Source organism: Panthera pardus, unplaced genomic scaffold (genome assembly GCF_024362965.1).
Source record: "Panthera pardus isolate Hobbes unplaced genomic scaffold, ASM2436296v1 HiC_scaffold_8, whole genome shotgun sequence".
In the NCBI taxonomy this organism is placed as follows: Eukaryota; Metazoa; Chordata; class Mammalia; order Carnivora; family Felidae; genus Panthera; species Panthera pardus.
The window spans coordinates 70,035,727-70,058,573 of record NW_026527013.1 but is presented as its reverse complement, the minus strand read 5'-3'; the positions used below and the strand labels follow the sequence as shown (position 1 = coordinate 70,058,573).

The 22,847-nt window shown below is 43.0% G+C and overlaps 1 protein-coding gene across 1 annotated transcript in view; it reads left to right on the top strand.

The window, feature by feature from the left end:
- VOPP1 (VOPP1 WW domain binding protein) overlaps positions 1-22,847 on the top strand; it is a 110,213-nt gene that overhangs the window by 49,776 nt on the left and 37,590 nt on the right. The window contains exon 2 of the mRNA XM_019451044.2: positions 1,446-1,504. Within this exon, the coding sequence (XP_019306589.1) occupies positions 1,446-1,504 (59 nt within the window). The remainder of the gene's footprint in view (positions 1-1,445; positions 1,505-22,847) is intronic.

Genomic DNA, 22,847 nt, shown 5'->3' with positions numbered 1-22,847 from the left:
GAGTGTGCTTCTGGGTGTCCTAAAGCACATTTAAACCATGCCCCCACCCCCAGTGTTTCACGCTGTTTTCATAACCCGTCTGATTTACCCAGTGTAACACATAATATTTGCTTTCGCCTCCCCACTCTAGAGTCAGGGTCTGTTTCTGAAACGTCTTGATAGCTATTCGTGAAGACTGTGGCGGGAAGGCATCGCCATACACCTGCTAGCACTGGGCAAGGCAGAGGGCAGATGGCGGGGGTCAGGCTGGGGAGTTGGGTGAGACAGCCCCTGCCTTGCCCAAAGAAAGCTTTGTTTTCGTGACGCCTTTCCCTGTGTTCCCACTGGTAGCTTTGCACTACTATTTGGGAGGTATTGTTTATACATAGGGTTCAATGAACTGGATCATGAATGGAGGAAGTTGTGAATTAAAAAAAAATGGTAGAACAAGCAGAAGAATTTTAGAAATATCTTGTTTAGGTCCAGGACAGTGTTTCTGCTTGGAGCTCTCACTGAGCACTTGGTGCCGTCGGCTTGCTCTCACTTGTTGGAGGCATGTGAGGCAGTCTGTCCACCAGGGCAGCATTTGCACCTGCTGTGCCCCTCATAACGTCCAGTGTGACACTTCCTTGGAAAGCACCGGGGAGGCTCTTAGTGTCTTTCCTCATCACCCTCCCTGTTTCTCATCCCTGGGAATGAGGGCAGGGGGCAGTACTGATGCTGGCAAGTGAATCCTGCTTTACACAGTCTGCCAGATGTGGATCCCCATGGGAGGAGCCATGATTTGAATATACCTTTTGGAATATTCTGAAATACAAAGATCTGGAAAGGTCAGAACTGTGGGAAATACCTTTCAAACACGAAAGTTGGGGGGAAATGGAAATAATTGTAATATTTTATTTTTAGCATATTTTAGATATTTGGAGTATCATGTGAATTTTTTAATTTTGTTAACTTTATTTATTTATTTTGAGAGAGACAGACAGTGAAGGGGGGAGCAAAGAGAGAGAGGGAGAGAGAGACTCTCAAGCAGGCTCTGTGCTGATGTGGGGCTTGAAACCACAAAACCGTGAGATCATGACCTGAGCCAAAACCAGGAGTTGGGCACTTAACCAACTGAGCCACCCAGGTGCCCCCGTACTGTGTGAGTTTTTAAAAACAGATTGTCTTTAGTTTACTTTTCAATGAATTGGTCATGCCCATGTATGTAGGGAAATAGAAAGCTAGAAAAATTACAGGCAAATAGATGTTTTCCTATGTTTTCTTCTTCCCTTTTAAGAAATTTAAAGAAATAAAAAGTCATTGTGGAGGGTGGATCTCCCTCTGATGCATGGTCTCCCCCAACCCTCTGCTTTCTACACTTCAAGATGTATCAACTTACCTTTCCTTGTGTCTTTTTGTCCAGTCGTCTTAACAATATGCAGATGACTTTCTACTGACAAAGGTTTTCTTCCTTCTATTTTCAGTGTACAGAGGCCAAAAAACATTGCTGGTATTTTGAAGGACTCTATCCAACATATTATATGTAAGTATTTGCATTTTTCCGTTGGTTTGATCTTGTGGTCACATCTTTCTTTGGGAATTATTTCTTTAATAGGTAATAGGACAGCTTGTAGGATGGGGAACAGTCAGTTTGGGGAGGTCTTCACCCTTGGTTTCACATGCCTCTGCTCATGATTGTGCAGGTGACTTCCCTAAGGACATTCGGCCTGCTCCAACCATTTACTTTGAAGACAGCATGAAATACCATGTGCTTTGTTCTGTGATGCATGTGGGCTCATACACGATTGGACAAGAGGGGCAAGGTGTCTGAGCAGGGCCAGAGTCATGTTGGTTTAGACAAATTTTCCGAGGTAAAGGGAGCAGTGGGAGTAGAATTTTGAACTTGAGCTGGATAGGGAAAAAGTCCTTAGCTCAGCTGCTGGACTATGTGTGCGTGTACGTGTACGTGTGTGTGTGTGTGTTGACAATGAATACAAAGATCACCTGGCCTGTCCCCCCCTCCCCCCGCTCCAGACAGGTACAGTCAGCCTTTCATGGCTCTTGGCTTCAAGCAGGATATGTTTCTTCCTATGCCCTGGGTGCCTGCTGGTGTTATTCTAATTAAAGCATTGTTGTCTTTTACCCTGTTGTTTTTAAGGGTTTTTTTACATGTCTGCTGAGTTAGCCACGTACTATGCTGAGCTACCTGCCTACATGGTCAGACTAACTCTCAAGGTTATCAGTTATTATTTTTATTGTATTTTGCGGTTCCATAGGTTTTGAGAGGAATGCCCCAAACCATTTTTTCCCCAAACTCTGTTATTTTTGGTATTGAATTTTATAAAACATGATAATTTTCAGTAACATATGTAATCATAGCAGAAACACTATATATTTTAGTGTATAGGGAGATTGGACAGGAAATAATAATAGTAGCAAAGAGTGTTATTTGTTAATTGGCCAATAGGTACCTTTTTATTACCTGCCATTTTGGGGTGAGTTTCTGATCTTGAAGAGACAAATACAGGAGGAGGAAGGTTGCCCACCTGTGAATGGGGACATGTTGACAAGTAGGAGTCCTCAATGCCCAACATTGCAGGGCTTCTGGCAGAAAGCCTCTGCAGCTGCAAAAAGACAAAGCCCACTTGGAAAAATCAAGCAGCAGCCTAAGGACTTTAATTACAGAGTTGTCAGCTTGAATAAAAATGGTTATGGGATAGCATGGAGGTAAAATATTTAGATTCTTAGAACAGTGGATATTCCTTGGGAAGCCCAGTTCCTTGATTCTGCTCCATATGCAAGATATGGGACGTCTTCCTATGTATTCTTCCTTGAAAACAAATCTTTCTCAAAGTGTTCTGTAGATCAGCTGAGGAGCCATTTCTTGTTTTCTTACAGGTTGGGAGTTGGAGGTCGTTGCTGTTCTTGTATTTACTTGTTTGTTTGTTCCTTTATTCATTTCCTTATTCACTCCATATTTGGAAGGTGTTTTGTACTGACAGAGAATACAGAGATAAGCCTTGTTCTTGTCTTTAGTGCGGTGGGTCTGCTGGTTTGGATCCTCTCATGTGTGGGGGCTCTAAAAATTGGAAAGTAAAGTCACTCAATTATTAGAACACTGAGGCTCAATATAAAACATAGTAATAGTAACACTGAGAATTTACTATAGCCTAGACATTGTCCTCTGCCCTTTCCATAAATTAATGTCACTTAATCCCACAGCCACTTGAAAACTCCAGCCATACCCACTAGTCTTGCCTGTGATCTCTGTTCCCACTGCCTTCATGTGAATCCATACCTGCGTTAATGCTCTTCTGAACCATTGCATATACTTTCTTTTTTAGCCAGCTTTAGTGAGATATAATTGACATATAACATGGTATAAACGTAAGGGGTACAACGTGATTTGATATGCTTACATATTGCAAAATGATTACCACCATAGCTTTCGTGAACACCTCCGTTTTGTCCCATAATCGCTATTTCTTTTTCATGGTGAGAACACTTAAATTGACTCTCTTAGCAACTTTCAAGCATATAATGTAGTATTGTTAACTATAATCACTGTGCTGTTCATGACATCCCCAGAACTTATTCATATGATGACTGGAAATTTTTACTCTTTGACTCATACCTCATTTCCCCCACCCCCAGACTCTGGCAGCCACCATTCTACTCTCTTGTGATGAATTTGGCTTTCTGGATTCCACAAATAAGAGATCATATGCTATTTGTCTTTCTCTGACTTATTTCACTTACCATAATGCCCTCAAGGTACATCCATGTTGTTGAAAATGGCAGAACTTCCCTCTTTCTTTGGGGTGAGCTATATTTCACTTTATGTATACACTGCATCTTCTTTATGTATTAATCTGTTGATGGTCATTTAGATTGCTTCTAGATCTTAGCTATTGTGAATAATGCTGCAGTGAACATGGGAGTGCAGATGCCTCTTCGAGATGCTGTTTCATTTCCTTTGCATACTTAACCAGAAGTAGGATTCCTGGATCATGTGTTGTAATTTTATTTTTAATTTTCTGAGGATTCTCCATACTGTTTTCCATAATGGCTGGACCGATGTCTAATCCCAGCAATGCACAGGGTTCTGTGTCCTCACTGACACTTGTTGTCTCTTATCTTTTTGCTGGTAGCCATTTTAACAGGTGTGAGGTGATACCTGTGTATGGTTTTGATTTGCATTTCCTTGATGATGAGTGACGTTGAGCACCTTTTCATGTACTTGTTGGCCATTTGTTTATCTTTGGGAAACTGTTCATTTCTGCCCATTTTTATTTTATTTTATTTTAATTTTATTTTATTTAGTTAATGTTTGTTTATTTTTGAGAGCGAGAGAGACAGAGCGTGAACAGGGGAGGGGCAGAGAGAGAGAGAGGGAGACACAGAATCCGAAGCAGGCTCCAGGCTCTAAGCTGTCAGCACAGAGCACGACGCGGGGCTCAAACCCATGAATCATGAGGTCATGACCTGAGCCGAAGTTGGACTCTTAACCAGCTGAACCACTCAGACGCCCCTGCCTGTTTTTAATTGGATTATTATTATTGTTATTTTCCCCCATTGAGTTGTACAAGTTCCTTGTATATTTTGGACATTCACCCCTCATCTGATAAGTGGTTTACACATATTTTCTCCCATTCCATAGATTGCTTTCATTTTGTTGATTGTTTCTTTTACTGTGTATAGTTTTTTAGTTTGATGTAGTATAGAGCCCTTTTACTGATGTTTGCTTTTGTTGTTTGTGCTTTTGGTGTCATATCCAAAAAAATCTTTGTCAAGACCAGTGTCGAGGTGCTTCTTCCCTATATTTTCTTTTAGGATTTTTGGCATATCAGGTGTTATAAGTGTTTGATCCATTCCAAGTTAATTTTTGTGAGTGGTGTGAGACAGAGGTCTGGTTTTATTGTCTTGTATGCATTTTTCTAGTTTTCCCAGCACTATTTGTTGAAGAGACTGTTCTTTCCCCATTGAGTGTTGGCCCCCTTGTCGAATGTTCACTGATGATATATGGAAGGGTTTATGTCTGGGCTCTCTATTCTGTTCTGTTGGTCAATGTATGTATTTTTATGCTCATACCATTTTAGGATTTGTTTTTTCTATTTCTGGGGAAAATGCCCTTGGAATTTTGATAGGGATTGCATTGAATATGTAGATAGATTTCTATCTTTTTTCAGTCTCTTCTCTCATCAAGGTCTCACGTCTTTCTCAATTACTGAGATTTTCTTTCACTTCCCTGCCTAAAAACATCAGGAACAAAGCCCAAATTCTTAGCCACCTTTAAACCATAGCTTTCTAAGATATTGCCTGGTTTTATCTCCTTTATTAAGAGTCCCGGGGCACCTGGGTGGCTCAGTCAGTTAAGCGTCCCACTTCGGCTCAGGTCATGATCTCGCGGTCCGTGAGTTCGGGCCCCGTGTTGGGCTCTGTGCTGACAGCTCAGAGCCTGGAGCCTGTTTCAGATTCTGTGTCTCCCTCTCTCTCTGACCCTCCCCCGTTCATGCTCTGTCTCTCTCTGTCTCAAAAATAAAATAAACATGAAAAAAAAATTAAAAAAAAAAGAGTCCCATGAGGGCAAGGACCAGGAGTTTTGAATATTTGAACAACCAGTGCCTAAGATAGTGCCTGGCACACAGCAGACACCCCCAAATGTTGAGTGGGTGCATTTCCTTCCAGTCCCCACCATCAGGCCAGCACTGACTTCTGCAAGCCAGTTCTCTGGCTGGCAGGCTCTTCGCTGTCTGGAAAGCCTTCCTTCAGAATTCCTTCCTTCTTCCTCATTTTGGCTCTGATATAAAATCTTTGAGAGTCTTCACACAGTCTTGTGTGCCCTGTGAGGGCTCCCAGGATGGGCCACAACCTGTACATTTATTTAACCCCACTGGTTGCCACAGTGCATGATACTGGCTGTTTACTTTCATCTTGGCACAGTTTATTTCCTGCCTGTTGATTCTCCTGTTTTTATTTCCCCTGTTGTGGCACCTTTTCCTTAATCATAGACTTTAAGTGCTCCAGGGTCCAGAAGATCAGGGTGCAAATATTTGTTCTATAACTTTCTTTTAAATTGAGGTGAAATTCACATAGCAAAATGAACCATTTTGAAGTGAACAATTCAGCAGCATGTAGTATATTCACAATATTGTGAAGTCACTGCCTTTCTCCAGATCCACACATTACTAAAGTCACTCCACTATTATATAGTGGCCCTTTGACCTTCTCAGTTAGCTTCTTCTTGAAATGCGGACATGAGTGTTGACCTGGCTGTATAGCATGGGCCTGTGTATGGTCAGCACTGAAATCATACACAAATATATACACACCCAAGGCCAGCTTGCATCTCTTCTGTGTGTGTATACAAGGTTGTTTCTTCTACCAACTGAGCTTGCCACTTCATTGCACCAGCAAGGTATTTGACACAGGTAAGATTTCTTCCCTACTTTCCATCAAGTTGGGGTGATGGTACATTTTTATCCAAGAGGAGTGAGGAGAAGTGGCTTGGATAAATTCTACTCCATCCACATTTATGCTGCTTAAGGATAGATTTGCTACAGGCCAGATGCTAGGCACAGAAAGAGTACAACCCCAATTAGAAGCACTTGGGCCTATGGGAGACATGGGGAGTATGGTGTTCCCCAGAGCCAACTGGATCCATCATGGTTTCCATGGTGTTGGCACAGATGGTGGTGCAGGTTAAGGTGGCTTATGGCCAGCTTGAGCTCGCCTTCACAGGGAGCCTGAATGTCAAGAGCCAACATCCAGGCTGTGCCGTGCGGTCTCTCCACTGGATAACCAGACCTGCCTCTCGTTTAGTGTGCAAGGTACGGCTCGAGGGGCTGAGATGGCTGCATTCCGTTCATTCCATCCACAGACATGTGTGGAGCGTCTGCCAGCATGTCTGTTGCTGGGATACAGCGGTGTAGGGCCGGGATGGTGCCTGTGCCCCAGGGAGCCGCAGTATAATCATGCGTGGCTGAGCAGTTCTTTTTGAAGCACCTTTAATATTCAATCTAAAACCCATGAATTGTAACAGATCTCACTTAAAAAAATACATTCCTGGTATCTTCTACCTTTCATTTCTTCTGGGTAGAGTGCTTTGTATGAAATTCTTCAAAGTACGTAATTCCTTGACGATATGTAGACTCAAGATGGCGTCCTCTTATTCTGTGACAGGACTTTTTCCCCTGCAGAAAATATATTCCAAACAACACCTCTGTTTTGTGCTTACAATTTATCATGGACTGCATTAGGGAGAGGACATTTAGTTTGCGAACTTGTTTTAGAGATTTTACTTTTGCATTTGAAATCTGATTGTGTTTATCTCACCAGAAATCCTATATGGCATCCCTACTTTCCCTGCCTCTCTGTGTGCTTCCGAATTTTATTCCAGCACTACAGTTACCAAGCTAACAGAGGCTATTTTTTTAAGTTAATTAGGTTTCCACTGTAGCTACCTAGACATACATCTGTCTCTCTCTGCCTCTCCCTTCAGTCAGTTTTTTAGTTTCTTGCACTTGTGTTTTTCTTAGTGCCTGTTGAGCCAGAGTCTGCATACATAAACGTACAAACAAAACATTACCCTTGTTTTTGAAGAACAAGTCCCTTGGAAATCCGAACAGAGAAGCCATGCGTTTCAGACTTCCTATTTTTTTTTCTTTCCCCCTGCCCTTCACTCTACTACCTTTCTTTCTTGTCTACAGGCTGCCCTTCCAAAAGCCTTTAATTAAAATGTGCGTCTTTTCCTACTTTGGTTCAGGGCTTCCTTGTGGGTCCTCCTGGCAACAGGAGCTATTTTGAGCCACTCAAAATAGCTGGGTGGTCATGTGGACTCACCGAATCCAGTTCCTTTGCTTTCCGTCTCCACTTGAATTGTTCTTCTGTCGGGGGCTTGCTCACACAACGCTCCCCCCACCCCCACCCTCCCGCTTTGTCTACACAGCATAAAACACCATCAGAGCTTCAGGAGGCACGAGGTGGGAAGATAAGGGAAGGTCCTTGCCAAGAAGCATGTCCCGGGGTAGAGGCAGGCACAGGGCCACACACATCCAAAGGAGCACTCTTGTCCTCCCTATTTGTTTAGAGTCCAGAAAGTATGCAGTCAGAGGTGGCATTTGTCACAGAAGAGTCTAAATGCAGTGTCACATTCTGGAGCTTGCTTTGATGCCCGGGTAGCGGTAGGAGGCACTGAATTCCTTGTCGGGTGCCTGGGAGCTGGTGTCCTGTCTCAGGTAGTGTACCCTCTGCTCCTGAGGGTGCAGAAGGACAGTCATGCGGCACAGGAGAGCTAGTTCTGGGCCCTCCTGCTCTCACCAGCTGAGCAACCTGGCCGATCACTTGGCTTTAGGCCTTCTTTCTCCCGTTAGAAAGTAGCTGTGGTAATGGTAGCTACCACATTCAGTTGCAGTGAGGGTTGACACTGCTGTGCATGTTCATAATGTGTGTATCATCACTGATATGGCTTGGGGAGGGTCGGGGGTCTGTGTCCATAGATGACATCATGGGATCCCTGACTTCATATACAAGGATTGCTGCCCCGGAGGGACAGGAAGACTGGATGAGCTTGTCTCACTGTGAGACATGCTCTTGGTGACTCTTGGAAGGGCCCTTCCCAGCCTGGGTCCCATATCCAGAGGTTGGCACAGGGTGCCCTTGGTGCTGGATTGAATAGCATCATGGCCATAACCAGCCCCTTCCTGGGCAGTTGCGGGGGAGGACCTCGCAGATCAGGAGCAGTGTCTCTCCTCTGTTCAAGCTATTTCTGCTGAGATTTGCAGTCTGAGGCTTGTCCCAGAGACACTCTTGTCCTCAGTCGCCATCCATGGACAGACATGTATCTTCAAAACCAGAGGTGGGAGACAGCTTGCAAAGCAGAAGTAAGTGCAACATGTTCCATGGGCATGTAGATGGGTAGGTTTCCTAGGGTTGGGCCAGGGACCTCAGGGCCTCCTCCAAAGTGGACAGTGGTGTACGAGCCTCGCATGGAAGGCTGGCAGTGCCTTACAGCCCCAGCTCACTGTACAATGGTCACCAGGATCCACGCATATTTCCATGTCTTCTTCAGACCAAGACAGAGTAGAGCGTGTCCCCGTGTTTTCCCACACTGTAGCTGACACAGGGTCCTCTACAATGTCAGGGGAATTGTGAGGGAATTAATGACAATACAAGGACTGAAAATAACAATAGCTGACATGTACTGAGCGCTTACTATGTGCAGCGACCTTTCTGAGCTTGGCATATGTGTGATCGCCTTCAGAAAGCTTTTGATAGTGGCCTCTCTTCCTTTATCTCTGTTTCAGCTGAGGGATGTGTATCCTTCTCTGGTCCTTTGCTACCGTGTTCCATCATCAGACTTACTGTTGCCAAAGTAAAACATTGGTTGTCTCCTTCCTCCCTAACCTGGGAATCTTTTGAGGGTATGAGTTCTGTCTTGATGATTTCCATATCTCTGTGCTAACACAGGGCCTGACACAGAAGGTGTTTGGGGCACATTTAGTAACTGAAACAAATGGTAGGGGGTGGAGAAGGCAAGAGTGAATCACCATCAGTCTTTGGTGTTGGAAAATGTTTTAGGGACTGGAAGACAAGACCTTCTCTAGTCCTACTCTGCCATTAGGTTGCAGTGTTATTGTGGGCAAATCTGACTTTCCTGAGTCCCAGTTTCCTATGCTAGGTAATCTCGAAGGTCTCATCCTGCTTATTCTATGACACCTACTTATTCTATGGCTGTCTGTACAGAGTAATTTACAGCATAGAGAATAAAAGGTGAATGACCGAGGAGGCTTATGTATTGTAGCAGAAACAGCATACCAATGTGGGATGGATTTCAGCTCAATAAGGGTCCACCCTTCCTGCCAAAGACAAAACAGCCACTTAATATTTTCTTTCAAAGCAACGAGTCATTTTTCTTCTGCAGGTCTTAGTATTGACACAACAGTAGGAAAAAGAGGTTAATCACACAGTCAGCCAGCGGGATGGATCTAGGCGCCTGTGACCACTTACTGTTTCAGATTCTGAGGTTCCTAAGATATCTTCCTAGGAGGTGCTGAGCTGGAGCTTTGCGACAGTCATCTGTGTGAATGCTTATTCAGACAATGACCTTTTTTTTCATATGATTTTAAACAGGCCAGAGGAAGCTGGTCATTTACATGTGCATGTTTCCTGGTCTTTATGAATAGAAATGAATCTAGTAATCCCTTCTAGAAAATTGAGGGTAGGTTAAAAGTGAGTTGGGTAATCTTCACTAGACAACAATGATTTTGAAGCAAGATAACCTAGTGGCCCTCTGGATAGCTGGCAAGTGGGAAAGGTTTGACCCAAAGGTGGTCCTTGATTTATCTGTATTTTCATAGAATACTAAGAAAACCTCAAGACCATACTATCCAGTTTTACAAATGAAATAACTAGCAACAGGAGAGGTTAAGCCATTAACCTGGGTTTATGGCTTCTTTAGGGACCTTTTGCCAAGTGGTCACATCTGTGGCTGGAACAGAGGTGTAGAGTATTTGAATTCTAGATGTTTCTTTTACTCACTTAGTTTAGTTTAGTTTATTTAAGTTTATTTATTTATTTATTCTGAGAGAGACAGAGAGAGTGATCGGGGGAGGGGCAGAGAGACAGAGGGAGACAGAGTCCCAAGCAGGCTCCACACCTGTCGGGCTCACGAACCTCAAGATCATGACCTGAGCCGAAACCACGAGCCGGATGCTTAATTGGCTGAGCCACCCAGGTGCCGCTTACTCACTGATTTTCGTTGTGGGTTCAGATCAAAGAGAATCTGGGGAAATTTCTCAGAAGTCACCTCCACTGAGACTCGAGGGAATCCACACCGCACCTAGCTCAAAGGAGAAAAGGAAAGGGAACAGTGTTTTGGTCAAATACATGGAAAGTGTTTTGGTCAAATACAAAAGATAGAATACATGAAAGAGAATTAATGAGTACATCACCAGGGTCATGCATTAATTCCTCTAACATGTATCGAGTCCCTGCTATTTCCACACCACTACTAAAGGGGCTGGAGAGTGAGTGGGAGGGACCATGGGACATAAAGATGAGGGAGCCAGGACCTGCCATCCCGGAATTCATGGTCCATAGCTTATCCAGCAGCAGCATGTGCCCAGCACTGGGGAGCACTGGGTAGAGGTCATTCTTTCCAGTACTGCTCTTCCCTTGTGACCAGGCCTTTTCAGGCCCTGTTCCCAAGTCTCCCATTGGAGTGTCGAAACTTCTTTTAAAGTACTCACATTACCCTGGTTTATTGTGTCTCTCTAGGTTTATTTCTCTGCTGTCAGTAATTAATGGTCTGAGTGCATGAAGTGTTATTTGCAGATGTCACATCTATATCCTAGAAACAGGATGTGGAGAGCCAGAACCAGGCCAGGCGGGGCCACCTTAAGCTGCCTGCTAGACTTTTAGGTGCCAAGGTCATTTCCAGGGGCACTGAGACATTCCAGGGCCACCTCCGATCATTACTAGGCACTGGCGTGCACCACCCTCCCTATTGTATTGTCAGACCCTGAGCCTGATGGAGTTTCCTCTCTGTGAGGTCAGCTGGACTCCATGTGCCCTGCTCTCCCAGCAGCATTGGGAACTTGAGGGATGTGCAGAGTGGAAAGAAGTGTGGGGTGAGGGAGCAGGCGTGCCTCCTTCACCATGCAGTCCTCACCCGCCCCTTGCTGTTCTGCCATGATGAGGCAGCTGAACACAGCCTTTACTTAGCAGCCTTGGGAGGGGGAGGTGTCTGGTCTAGTCTGGGGACAGATACTCTAAAGAAGAATTTTTCTTCTTCCTCAGTTCTTATTGTTGGGCTTAGCAAGGAAGATTCTTGGTGGAAGTTGGCATTTTCTTGTCCTCAGAACAGGGAGAAAATTTCCCTGATTATTCACCCTTCACATCTCTAGACTCCTGCTGTGGTCTGAATGTTTGTGTTACCCCAAAATTCATATGTTGAATCCTAAGCCCCCAAGGTGATGGTACTAGGAAGTCAAGCTTTTGGGAGGTGGCTAGGTCATGAAGGCTGAGCCCTCAGAATGCTTTTATAAAATGCTCTGAAGAGATCCCTTGTTCCTTCCACCATTGAGGGAAGACACAGCAAGGAGGCACCAGCTATGAACCAGAAAGAGGGCCCTCACGGGGTGCCTGGGTGGCTCAGTCGGTTAAGCATCTGACTTTGGCTCAGGTCATGATCTCACAGTTTGTGAGTTTGAGCCCCGCATCGGGCTCTGTGCTGACAGCTCAGAGCCTGGAGCCTGCTTCACATTCTGTGTCTCCCTCTCTCTCTGCCCCTTCCCTGCTCATGCTCTGTCTCTCTCTGTCTCAAAAATAAATAAACATTAAAAAAAAAATTTTTTTTTAAAAAAAGAAAGAGGGCCCTCATGAGAACATGATCGTGATCATTGATCTTGGACTTGCCAGACTCCAGAACAGTGAGAATTAACTTTATGTTGTTTATTAGCCAGTGGTATTTTGTTATAGCAACCCAAATGAACACAGACAACCCTAAAATGCCTTATTTCTGTGTATATTGGGTAACTTGATTTTTTGAGTTTACATATTGTATATAGTCCTCTGAATCCGTATACAAAACAACCTAATTATTTTTTATAATAGAGTATTCCCTGGGGAGTCACCATAACCCACACATTTCCCTGTAATCATTGTATGTTCAGGTAGTGTCCATTCTGTTTTGTTTTGTTTTGTTTTGTTTTTACTACTGAAGGTCCAAATTCCATTTCTAATTTTCTAAAATTTAACATGGTATTCATAAATAATTTTTAAAAATTTTTTAATGTTTATTTATTCTTGAGAGAGAGAGAGAAAGTCAGAGCATGAGTGGGGGAGGGGCAGAGAGAGAGGGAGACACAGAATCTGAAGCAGGCTCTAGGCTCCGAGGTGTCAGCACAGAGCCTAATAATGTGGGGCTTAAACCGATGAACTGTGAGATCATGAGCTAAGCTGAAGTTGGATGCTTTACCAGCTGAGCCACCCAGGAGCCCCTTTTCAACCTTCTTTGTTGAGAGATTTTATCATGAACAGATTTTGCATTTTGTCAAATGCTTTTTCTACATGTATTGAGATGATCATATGATTTTTATCCTTCATTTTGGTAATGTGGTATATCACATAGATTTGTTTGTGAATGTTGAGTCATCCTTGCATTCCTGGAATAAATCACACTTGGTCATGGTGAATAATCCTTTTAATGTATTGTTGAGTGTGGTTTGCTCATATTTTGTTGAGAATTTTTCCATCTAAGTTCATCAGAAATATTGGCCTGTAGTTTTCTTATTTTGTAGTGCCCTTTGGTCTGGTTTTGGTGTTAGGATAATGCTGGCCTCATAGAATATATTTGGAAGCTTTCCTTCCTCTTAATTTTTTTGGACTAGCTTGAAGAGAAGAGGTATTAACTTTCCTTTAAATGTTTCATAGAATTTACCTGTGAATCCGTCTGGTCCTGGACTTGTGTTTGTTGGGAGTTTTTTGATTACTGATTCAATTTCATTGCCAGTATTGGTCTATTCACATTTTCTCTTTCTTAGTAATTTCAGTTTTGGAAGATTGTATGTTTCTAGGAGTTTATCCATTTCTTCTAGGTTGTCCAATATGTTGACATGTAATTTTTCATAGTAGTCTTTTACAATCCTTTGTATTTCTGTGGTATCAGTTGTTACTTCATTTCTGATTTTATTTATTTGGGTGCTGTTTATTTCTTGAAGAATCTTGCTAAAGCTTTATCAGTTTTGTTTACCTTTTCAAAGAGCTAGTTTTTGGTTTCATTGATCTTTTCTATTCTTCTAGTTCTTTTATTTCTGCTCTGTTCTTTATTATTTCTTTCCTTCTACCGACTTTGGGCTTTGTTCTTCTTTTTCTAGTGTCTTTAGATATAAGGTTAGATTATTTACCTGAGATTTTCCTTATTTCTAAATGGAGTCCTATAATTTCTCTCTTAGAACTGATTTCATTGCATCCCAAACATTTTGGATCATTGTGTTTTCATTTTTATTTGTCTCCATGTATTTTTTATTTCCTCTTTGATTTCTTCATTGACCCATTGGTTGTTTAATAGTATGCTGTTGATTCTCCACGTTTGTGTTTTTTCCATATTTTTTCTTATAATGGATTTCTAGTTTATACCATTGTGGTCAGAAGAGATGCACTACATGATTTCATTATTCTTCCATTTATAGAGATTCGTTTTGTTGTTTAACATGTGAGCTATCCCAGAGAATGTTCATGTGAGCAAATTTTTAAGTAATTCACTTGGTAGCAGAAATGGATTTGCACAGACACAGGGCTATTCTTTGTAAAATTCCATCTAGCATGATGTGTTAAAAGATAAACTGGGGCATATTAGAAAATGTTAGAGTTTATTTGTGTAAACATCCATCCAAATTGGGCAATCCCATAATGGAAGTTGTTAGGAGCACTCTACCAACAGGAACTTGGGGCAAGGATTTTATAGAGAAGCAAATCAAGGAAATTATTTAATGGGCTGTAATGTAAGTGGTTGCATTATTTGGGAGACCCTAGCTGTCTATTTGTGAGTGGTTCTTAACCTTGAGGCATTTACAGGAATTGACTCTGGCTTAGGTTTTGGTTTGCTTACATAGGCTGTGATGCCACCTCAGCTGATGGCCTCTTGTTTGATTATCTTAACAGGTGTTTTGTGAATTTCAGTGCAGATTGTGCTCAGTGGTATTATGCAATCTTATCATCCACGAATCCAAACGGTTCTGAGTTCTCCACATATCTGGTCCCAGGAGTTTGTAGAAAGGATTTCAGTGTGCCCCACTACTTGATAAACATCTCTGTACATACTATATCTTGATATGCTTGAACTTATTTTTGTCATGGGATGATTTTGCAGAAATGTAATTGTGTTAGCAAAGGTTATGCTTATGTTACATTTTAGTAAATACTGCCAGACTAGCCTCCCCAAAGCTCTCACGATATAATCAGCCAAGAATGTATGAGAGCACCTGTTTCCAGCCATCTTCACCAGCACTGGGTGTCATATTGTCATCAAAGTACCCTTGTACTCGAGTTCATGGTAGTTAATGTGCTATTTCATCTTGAGGAGTCTCCTTTCTACTGCATTGTCACTTTTGCTTAAGGCCAGGCACTTATGATGTGCCCGGAGCCATGGTAGGCACCCGGGCAGTACCTAAAGGAATGACATAGGACTGCTCTTAAGCTCGGGGTCCCGTATGGAAGACAGATGCTGTTAACGATGAACAATAATACAGTACGTGATGAGAACTGTATCAGTGGAGATCTAGCAAAGGGGGAATCATGCTGTATGAGGGAGAATTAGGGGTGGTGTTAGGGAAGACTTCACAAAGCTGAACTTTGAAGGGTGAGGAGCAGTTTCAGAGTCTTTAGTGAAGAGTAAGACATGGAAGTATGAAGATGCATCATATATTTTGGGAACCACAAGGCTAGAGTTCAGGGTGCCTGGCAGGTGGCAGGGGATGAGGTGGAAAAAGGAGTGTGAGGCTCATTGAGAAGGGTCTAGTGGAGACTTCCTTCTGCACAGTGCATCAGCTTGGTCTGTCAGAAAGCTGTCAGGACAGTACACGGCTGAGAGCCATGTAAATGAGGCGGTTGTTGTCTCAAAATGAGGAGGTTATTGCTGTAGTCAGGGCAAAATATGGAAGGTCTGACCCTATGAAGACAGAGCTAAAGAACACAGTGGTGGGCTGGAATGGTATTTCACAGAAGAACCAGTGTGGGAATAAAGGGACTCAGTTACTCAGAGGTCTCCATTTGGGCAGATAGTGAGAGAGATCATGCAAAGGACAGGTTTTAAGGAGGGATTTAGCAGAAGAGGGAGTAGAGGATGTCAGCTATGTCCATGTTGAGTTTGAAGTTCTTGCAGAACATCCCAGAAGCATGGATCGTGGGAGCTTTGTTTTTGTAGCTCAGGAGGGAGTCCAGGGATAGAGTGTAGATTTAAGAGTTCTGAGCATGTAAATAGGAGTTTGTCACCCAAGTAAAAGTAAAGCTGAGAAAGTAAGCCAGGTGTCATCTTGACTCTAATTTTTAAGATTTTTGAGCTAATTGGCACTAGAGTCTGTCTGCTTTAAAGATTGTAATGGCAAATTCTTATCATTCCATTTGTATTGTTATGGTAGTTCTATTTAAATAAAATGACATGTATTAACAGATTTAAATTCTGTAAGATCATAGGACTTCACTTCTGTTTTTCATTTTCCATGTTAATTCACTCTTCTTGCCAGAATTTAGTTTTCCAGTCTGAGAGTTAATACAGAGCTAGAGGAATAAGTCCTTTGGTTTTCAGGACAGAGTTGAATGAAACTGATTTTAAGTGATCAGATCCTTTCTGTCTGAAAGGAGAAAAGAGGAGAAACCTCTCCCAGAAACACAAGGTTAGAGTCTCCGAACTTGGAGTTAGCAAAAGTCAGCTGTGGTTTCAAGCCTCCGGGTCCATTTTACCTCATCTCCTCACCTCAACAGTGGGCACAAGTGCTCTGAGGCATCAGCGATTCAAGGGCTACATGGCAAGGGAATGAGCCCTTTGTAAGCCATTTGGTCTGTTACTTTTAGGACTTATCATAAGCATTTATAGTGTTTTCTTCCGTGGCAAAAGTAAAAATTCCCTAGGTAATCCCCATATGCCACCCTAAGGACAACCAGTCCTGGTTTATTTGAGATGTTTTCTAGTAAAAGATGTGCCTCTGGAGAAACAACTCATGGGGCAGCTGTCCTTCCCACCTTCTTCAGAGCCCAGAGATGGTTGACTTTGCCATGGGGTATGTCAACCAGATCAGAGTTAAAATATCATCAAAGTAGGACCTTGTCTCAACAGATAGGCACAGCCCTGCCTGTCAGGGACACAAAGTCACACCGGGAAAGAAATGATACTGACAAATCAATAGTCAACTGACATTGACAGAAAGAATGAACCATCAGCTCATCTTCAAATCTGTGAAGTTTTTGTCTTGACAGCCAGACAGATGAAAGGCTTAAAACGTGTGATTGGAGAGATGAAAGTCCTTTAAAAAAAGTCTTTCTCGGGGCGCCTGGGTGGCTCAGTCGGTTAAGCGTCCGACTTCAGCTCAGGTCATGATCTCGCGTTCCGCGAGTTCGAGCCCCGCGTCGGGCTCTAGGCTGATGGCTCAGAGCCTGGAGCTTGCTTCCGATTCTGTGTCTCCCTCTCTCTCTGCCCTTCCCCCGTTCATGCTGTGTCTCTCTCTGTCTCAAAAATAAATAAACGTTAAAAAAAAAAAAAGTCTTTCTCTCACAGATATTCACTATCGAAACTGATCCGAATATGTGTATTACTTTGATTGTGATGATTGTATCACAGTGTTTTCGTATGTCCAAACATCTAACTGTGTGCATTAAATATGTGAAGTTTTTTTGCATAACAATTATGCCTCAGTAAAAGTGCTTTTTTAATTGGCAGAAAAATAAAAACAATAAACCCCACCACATGCACGCACTCACATGCACAAGCACAAACTCTCACCTTACCCCTGCTCTCTTGACTGGGTGCTGAGAAAGGAGGAAGAGACAAGAGCTCTCCAAATTTAGATCCTTTGGCTCTCAGTCCTGGCTGTGTACCAGACTCACCTGAGAGGAGTGATTCACAACCAAAAGGCATGGGTGTTTTTTAAAGCTACCTGATGGTTCTGGAGAACCATTTTCCTGAGTGCTCAACACAGAGTGTGAGCACTTAGAGAGCTAGGTGCTCCCCCTGGACCTCGTCCTTCCCTGTTTGCAGGGGAGACTTATTGCTGTTTCATTCAAATGGAGAACTTTCCCATAGTAGGTTGGGGTCTGAAAGGCAAGCCAGAGCTATGATCTGCCATGTTATGCCGTCCTAAGGCTGAAAATGAAAAATTATATTAAATAGTATAATATCATAAAAAAGCTTGTTATAGGAAGGTAGAATTGATGGTGACTAATAGATTTTAGGATGACAGACTCAATTTTGGGCAAGAGATGGCTGTGACTCATTGATATGCATCTGGAAGTGATGCTTCAGGGAGTTGGTGGGACATTTCAGGAAGATACCTTGTTTAGGAGAGAAGAGGCGGGACTACTCAGGATGTCGATATGCTTAGGAAGCAAGCAGCCCACCAGGCTGAGGTTTTAAAAGGGCATGTGCAAAAGATGAAAAGTGAGCTCATCACCCAGGGCATTTGCTCGAGAAGGGGGCTCCTAGGTGGAGGCTTCAGGAGAATCATCTAGAAGAGATTATTAAAGGGATATTCTGAGATCATCTGGAACTAGTTTGGGTTTACTCCTCTAATGTCCTGTGAGGTTGGGCTCATTTTTTTCAAAGGGACCATAAGACTGGGAGATCTGCAACTTGACAGTGTGCCTCAGTTTCATGGGGACATTTAATAGCCTCTCACATGATAGCTCAGCGATGAGACAGGGAATTCTGCTCTAAATGGGCCAGGTGGGTGGATCTGTAACTGGTATAAGAGCTGTCCCTATAAATTAAGATTAATAAAATACCAACATGGAAGAAAGCTCTAATGGAGCTCACCATTGGCTCCATCCTCAATACTTTGTCACTGATTTGAGTGACAATATGGAAGGCATACTGTAGCAGTCACACTCACAAGCTGTAGGGAGAGGAGGTCTTGGATCCTTTCTTCCTTCCAACTTCCTCTTTATTATAAGTGAATATATAATTCACATACTGCTTTCTTTTCATCCAGGCACTGAACGCTCTGAGTGGTCAGCATATAGGACAGCTGGTTAGTGTCCTAGAACCCACTTAGTGCTGGGTCTGAATGTTCAGGTAGCCACTCCTCCTGCATGGTGTGCAATTTCAGTCCACACCCCTGCCCCCCACCCCCACATCCCACGCAGCTAGGCCAGGACTCATTTAGCAGGGTGGGTTTCTTTCTTTCTCTTCCTTTGATTTTCTTTTTTTATTTAACTGTAAAATACTTGGGGTTTATTATTTCCTCTTTATTTATTTAATTTTATTTTTAATTTTTTTAAATTTACATCCAAATTAGCATATAGTGCAACAATGCTTTCAGGAGTAGATTCCCTAGTGCCCCTTACCCATTTAGCCCATCCCCCCCTCCCACAACCCCTCCAGGAACCCCTCAGTTTGTTCTCCATATTTATGAGTCTCTTCTGTTTTGTCCACCTCCCTGTTTTTATATTATTTTTGTTTCCCTTCCCTTATGTTCATCTGTTTTGTCTCTTAAAGTCCTCATATGAGTAAAGTCCTATGATTTTTCTCTTTCTCTGACTGACTCATTTCACTTAGCATAATACCCTCCAGTTCTATCCACGTAGTTGCAAATGGCAAGATTTCATCCTTTTTGATTGCCGAGTAATACTCCACTGTGTGTGTATGTGTGTGTGTGTATATATATATATATATATGTATATATATATATATATATATATATATATATATATATATGCCACATCTTCTTTATCCATTCATCCATCGATGGACATTTGGGTTCTTTCCATACTTTGGCTATTGTGGAGAGTGCTGCTATAAACATGGGGGTGCATGTGTCCCTTCGAAACAGCACACCTGTATCCCGTGGATAAATGCCTAGTAGTGCAATTGCTGGGTCGTAGGGTAGTTCTAGTTTTAGTTTCTTGAGGAACCTCCATACTGTTTTCCACAGTGGCTGCAGCAGCTTGCATTCCCATTCCTTTGATTTTCTTATTCTAGGCAGCTTGTCAGGCTTTCAGAAGATCTCTGGTTCTAGATTTCAGCATTAAGGTGTGGCAAGAGTCCATTTGATGTTGAGGCCCAGGCCTCATTGTCCACCTGACCTTACTGGGCTGTTATTGGACACTGCCGTGCCCCGTCATCTGCTATGGGGGCACTGTAGACAGGAGGAACAAAATGGGCTGGGTGAGGTTGCACATTCCCAGGTCCCAAGAAAACTTGACTCCCATTCTTCATTTAAATGACAGAAGACTCAAAGGCACAGTGAATGCTTAGAGTGACAGAATGAGGTTCCGGAAGCTCCTGACCGACTAAATAATAGACCAGATTTCAAACATGAAGTTTGATTAGAGCTAACTATTAGATCCTATATTTAGGTCCTGTAGCCCCTACTGTATAGGATGGGAAGATACAACTTACTGAGTGAAAAAACTGGAATGTCGCTATGATTCAGCTGGCTTAAAATATTGGTACTAAGGCCGCAGTAAGTGTACAAATGAGAGTGAATGGACATTCTTCCTGAGGATAGGAAACTGAGATTGTACCAAAACTATACTCGATATGTTCCTGGAGAGGAGAAGACTGCGGAAACCATGAGGATTCTTTCAGACGTTGATGGGGCTGCTTATTGTGTGATGGCCCTGGGAGGTGGGAATAGGACCAGTGAGGGCCAGACGTGGACTCTGCCTGAGGAAGAATGCCCCAGAATCGTGAGAGGCGTGCACCTCAGGAGATCCTGCAGTCGTGAGTGGACAGTGTCTGTGGGAGGGGGTGGAAGGGGAAAGCCCGTCCCATGCTGCGGTCAGAGGGGGATGTCCTCCATACTAGGAAGGCACAGAGTTCTTCAAGCTCTTGCAAGATGTGTCAAGGAGATTTCCCAAGGGCACTGGGTGGGCCAAGGATTAAGCTGACCTCTGCTTTGTCCCTCACCCCAGAGTTTCACTTGCCTTTTGGAGTTTTCTCCAAACCTTGTAGGCATGTGTTTAGTTTTTCTAAGGAGTCCTGTTTCTCACAGGTTAATTGAGGGTCTTTGATAATGTTGAATGTATTTCCTGATTTGAACTCCGTAAGGCTTCAAGCATCTGCCATGTGCTTTGCTCTGTGGGAGCAAACAAACGATAATAAAAGGAGTGTAAGAGGAAGGCTAGCTATCAGGATACATACAGCATACAATCGAGGAGAGCAGGCCACCTGTCAAACTAAGACAGTCAGGATTGGACAGGGGACATGCGTTGTACTGGCAGAAACGTAGAAGGAAGGGGGTGGTTTGCTGAGACTTAATATAGCAGGTGATGGAATAGATTGGAATTTTAAATGAAACAGTGTTGACAGGAAATTACTTAAAACTCCAAAGTTTTCATTTGTTAGCAATGCCCTGTTCTTTAACACCAAAAATAAATTAGCAAACCCCACAAACTCCATTTCTAGACCCCCACTCTGAACGCTTATTTTTGTTGTTCCTCCAGATGCTGAGATGATTTTCCATGAGTCAGCTTAAAATTATTTTTTAATATTTATTTAGTTTTGAGAGAGAGAGAGCACAAGTGGAGGAAGGTCAGAGAGAGAGGGAGACACAGAATTGAAAGCAGGCTCCAGGCTGTCAGCACAGAGCCCAGTGCGGGGCTCAAACTCACGAATCGCGAGATCATGACCTGAGCTGAAGTCGGAAGCTTAATTGACTGAGCCAGCCAGGTGCCCCACCATGAATCATTTTCAGTATATATTACCATTTTACACTACATGAAAGAGTTAACATATGAATATCTGGCCTGTTTTCTTTACTACAAAGATTTTGTGAGTTGATTAATGTTGAACATTCCCTGCCCTGGTATGTTATCCTTTTCTGCCCTTGAGATTTATGTGACTCAACAGCAAAGAAAAAATATGTCCAGTGGCCAGACCCCTTCCCTCCTGGGCAGTGCCGAGCATGACATGTGCTTACTTCTTAGACTCTTGAAACTCCCAGAGGAGCCATTCTGTTCTATTTGCATTTAATCGCTACTATGACACATTTCTAACTTTTGGCAGATGCGTTTCCAGACATATGCTTCCTTTTACATTATGTATCCTCAGGACCTCACTACCAATCCTTTACTGGAGGACAGGCTAGACAGTCTCCTTTTATCTCTGCAATGTACTTAATAACAAATTAACATCTATGTCTCTGATCTCATGAGAAATGTATGTTTGGCTCATGGATACATTGAAGAAGGCCTGGCTGACAGGAAGCTCGGCCAGGGACCCACTGCAGCTGGTGGACGTGCTGTTTCCACACCTCTGTGGCAGCAGTGTGTGTCTCCAAGTCTAAGCTTGAAAGGTAGATAATGTTGAGGAGTGAATTTAGTTAAAAGTCCCATTTGTTCTTTTCTATTGCAAGTCTGAGGGGAGGCACACAGAGTGGAACAAGAAGGAAAATTCTCTTGTCTCTGTCCGGACTTCCTCTGTGGCCCGCACAGTGAAGGTAATGAGCATAGTTAGTCTTGAGCGGGCTTTTGGAACACCAGTGCCATTTGAGACTTAGGCACTAGACCTGATGTGTCAGACGATGGCTTATTTAGTATGCTGGACAGCCTGCTAGTGTTTCCTACTTTTTTATTCAGCTCAGCGTTACATTTAACATTCCTTTTGTAATCACAGCCATTTGCAATGCCAATAGGTGTGTTCTTGGGGCCCTGCTTTACCAGCAGGTCCACTGGGAAAAAAAAAAAGTAGCAGAGAGAAATGGGTAAGAGTGTCACCCCATGGGTAATTGCGTGCTCCTTCAAGAGTCTGGCACTCGCCAGTATCCACACTGGGAGCCAGTCCAGGACTGCAGAATGAGCAAGAGTATGTTTGGACTGAATGGGTCTTCAGCTAAGCAAGGAAGCATAAAGGATGCTCTGTTTTGAGCAAAGAAAGCAGATAATTAGTTGACCATACATATTTGCTGCTAGTGTTCCAAATTTGGATCCTGAAAAGTAAGAGCACTTAGACGTTGAATCTTGATAACAGAGAGTAATTTGAATTAGGAACTCAAAATCATTATGCTTTTGCCTTCATTCTTGGGCTGAGGGGAGTGTGTGTGTGTGTGTGTGTGTAGAATTTGAGACAAAAGGCTTGTAGGGGTTCTTGTCTTACATGTTTTCTCTAACCTGGGAAATAGGACACTGCAGGGCTTAGGTTTCAAAGTAGCAAACGCTTGCTCATAAGTACAGCT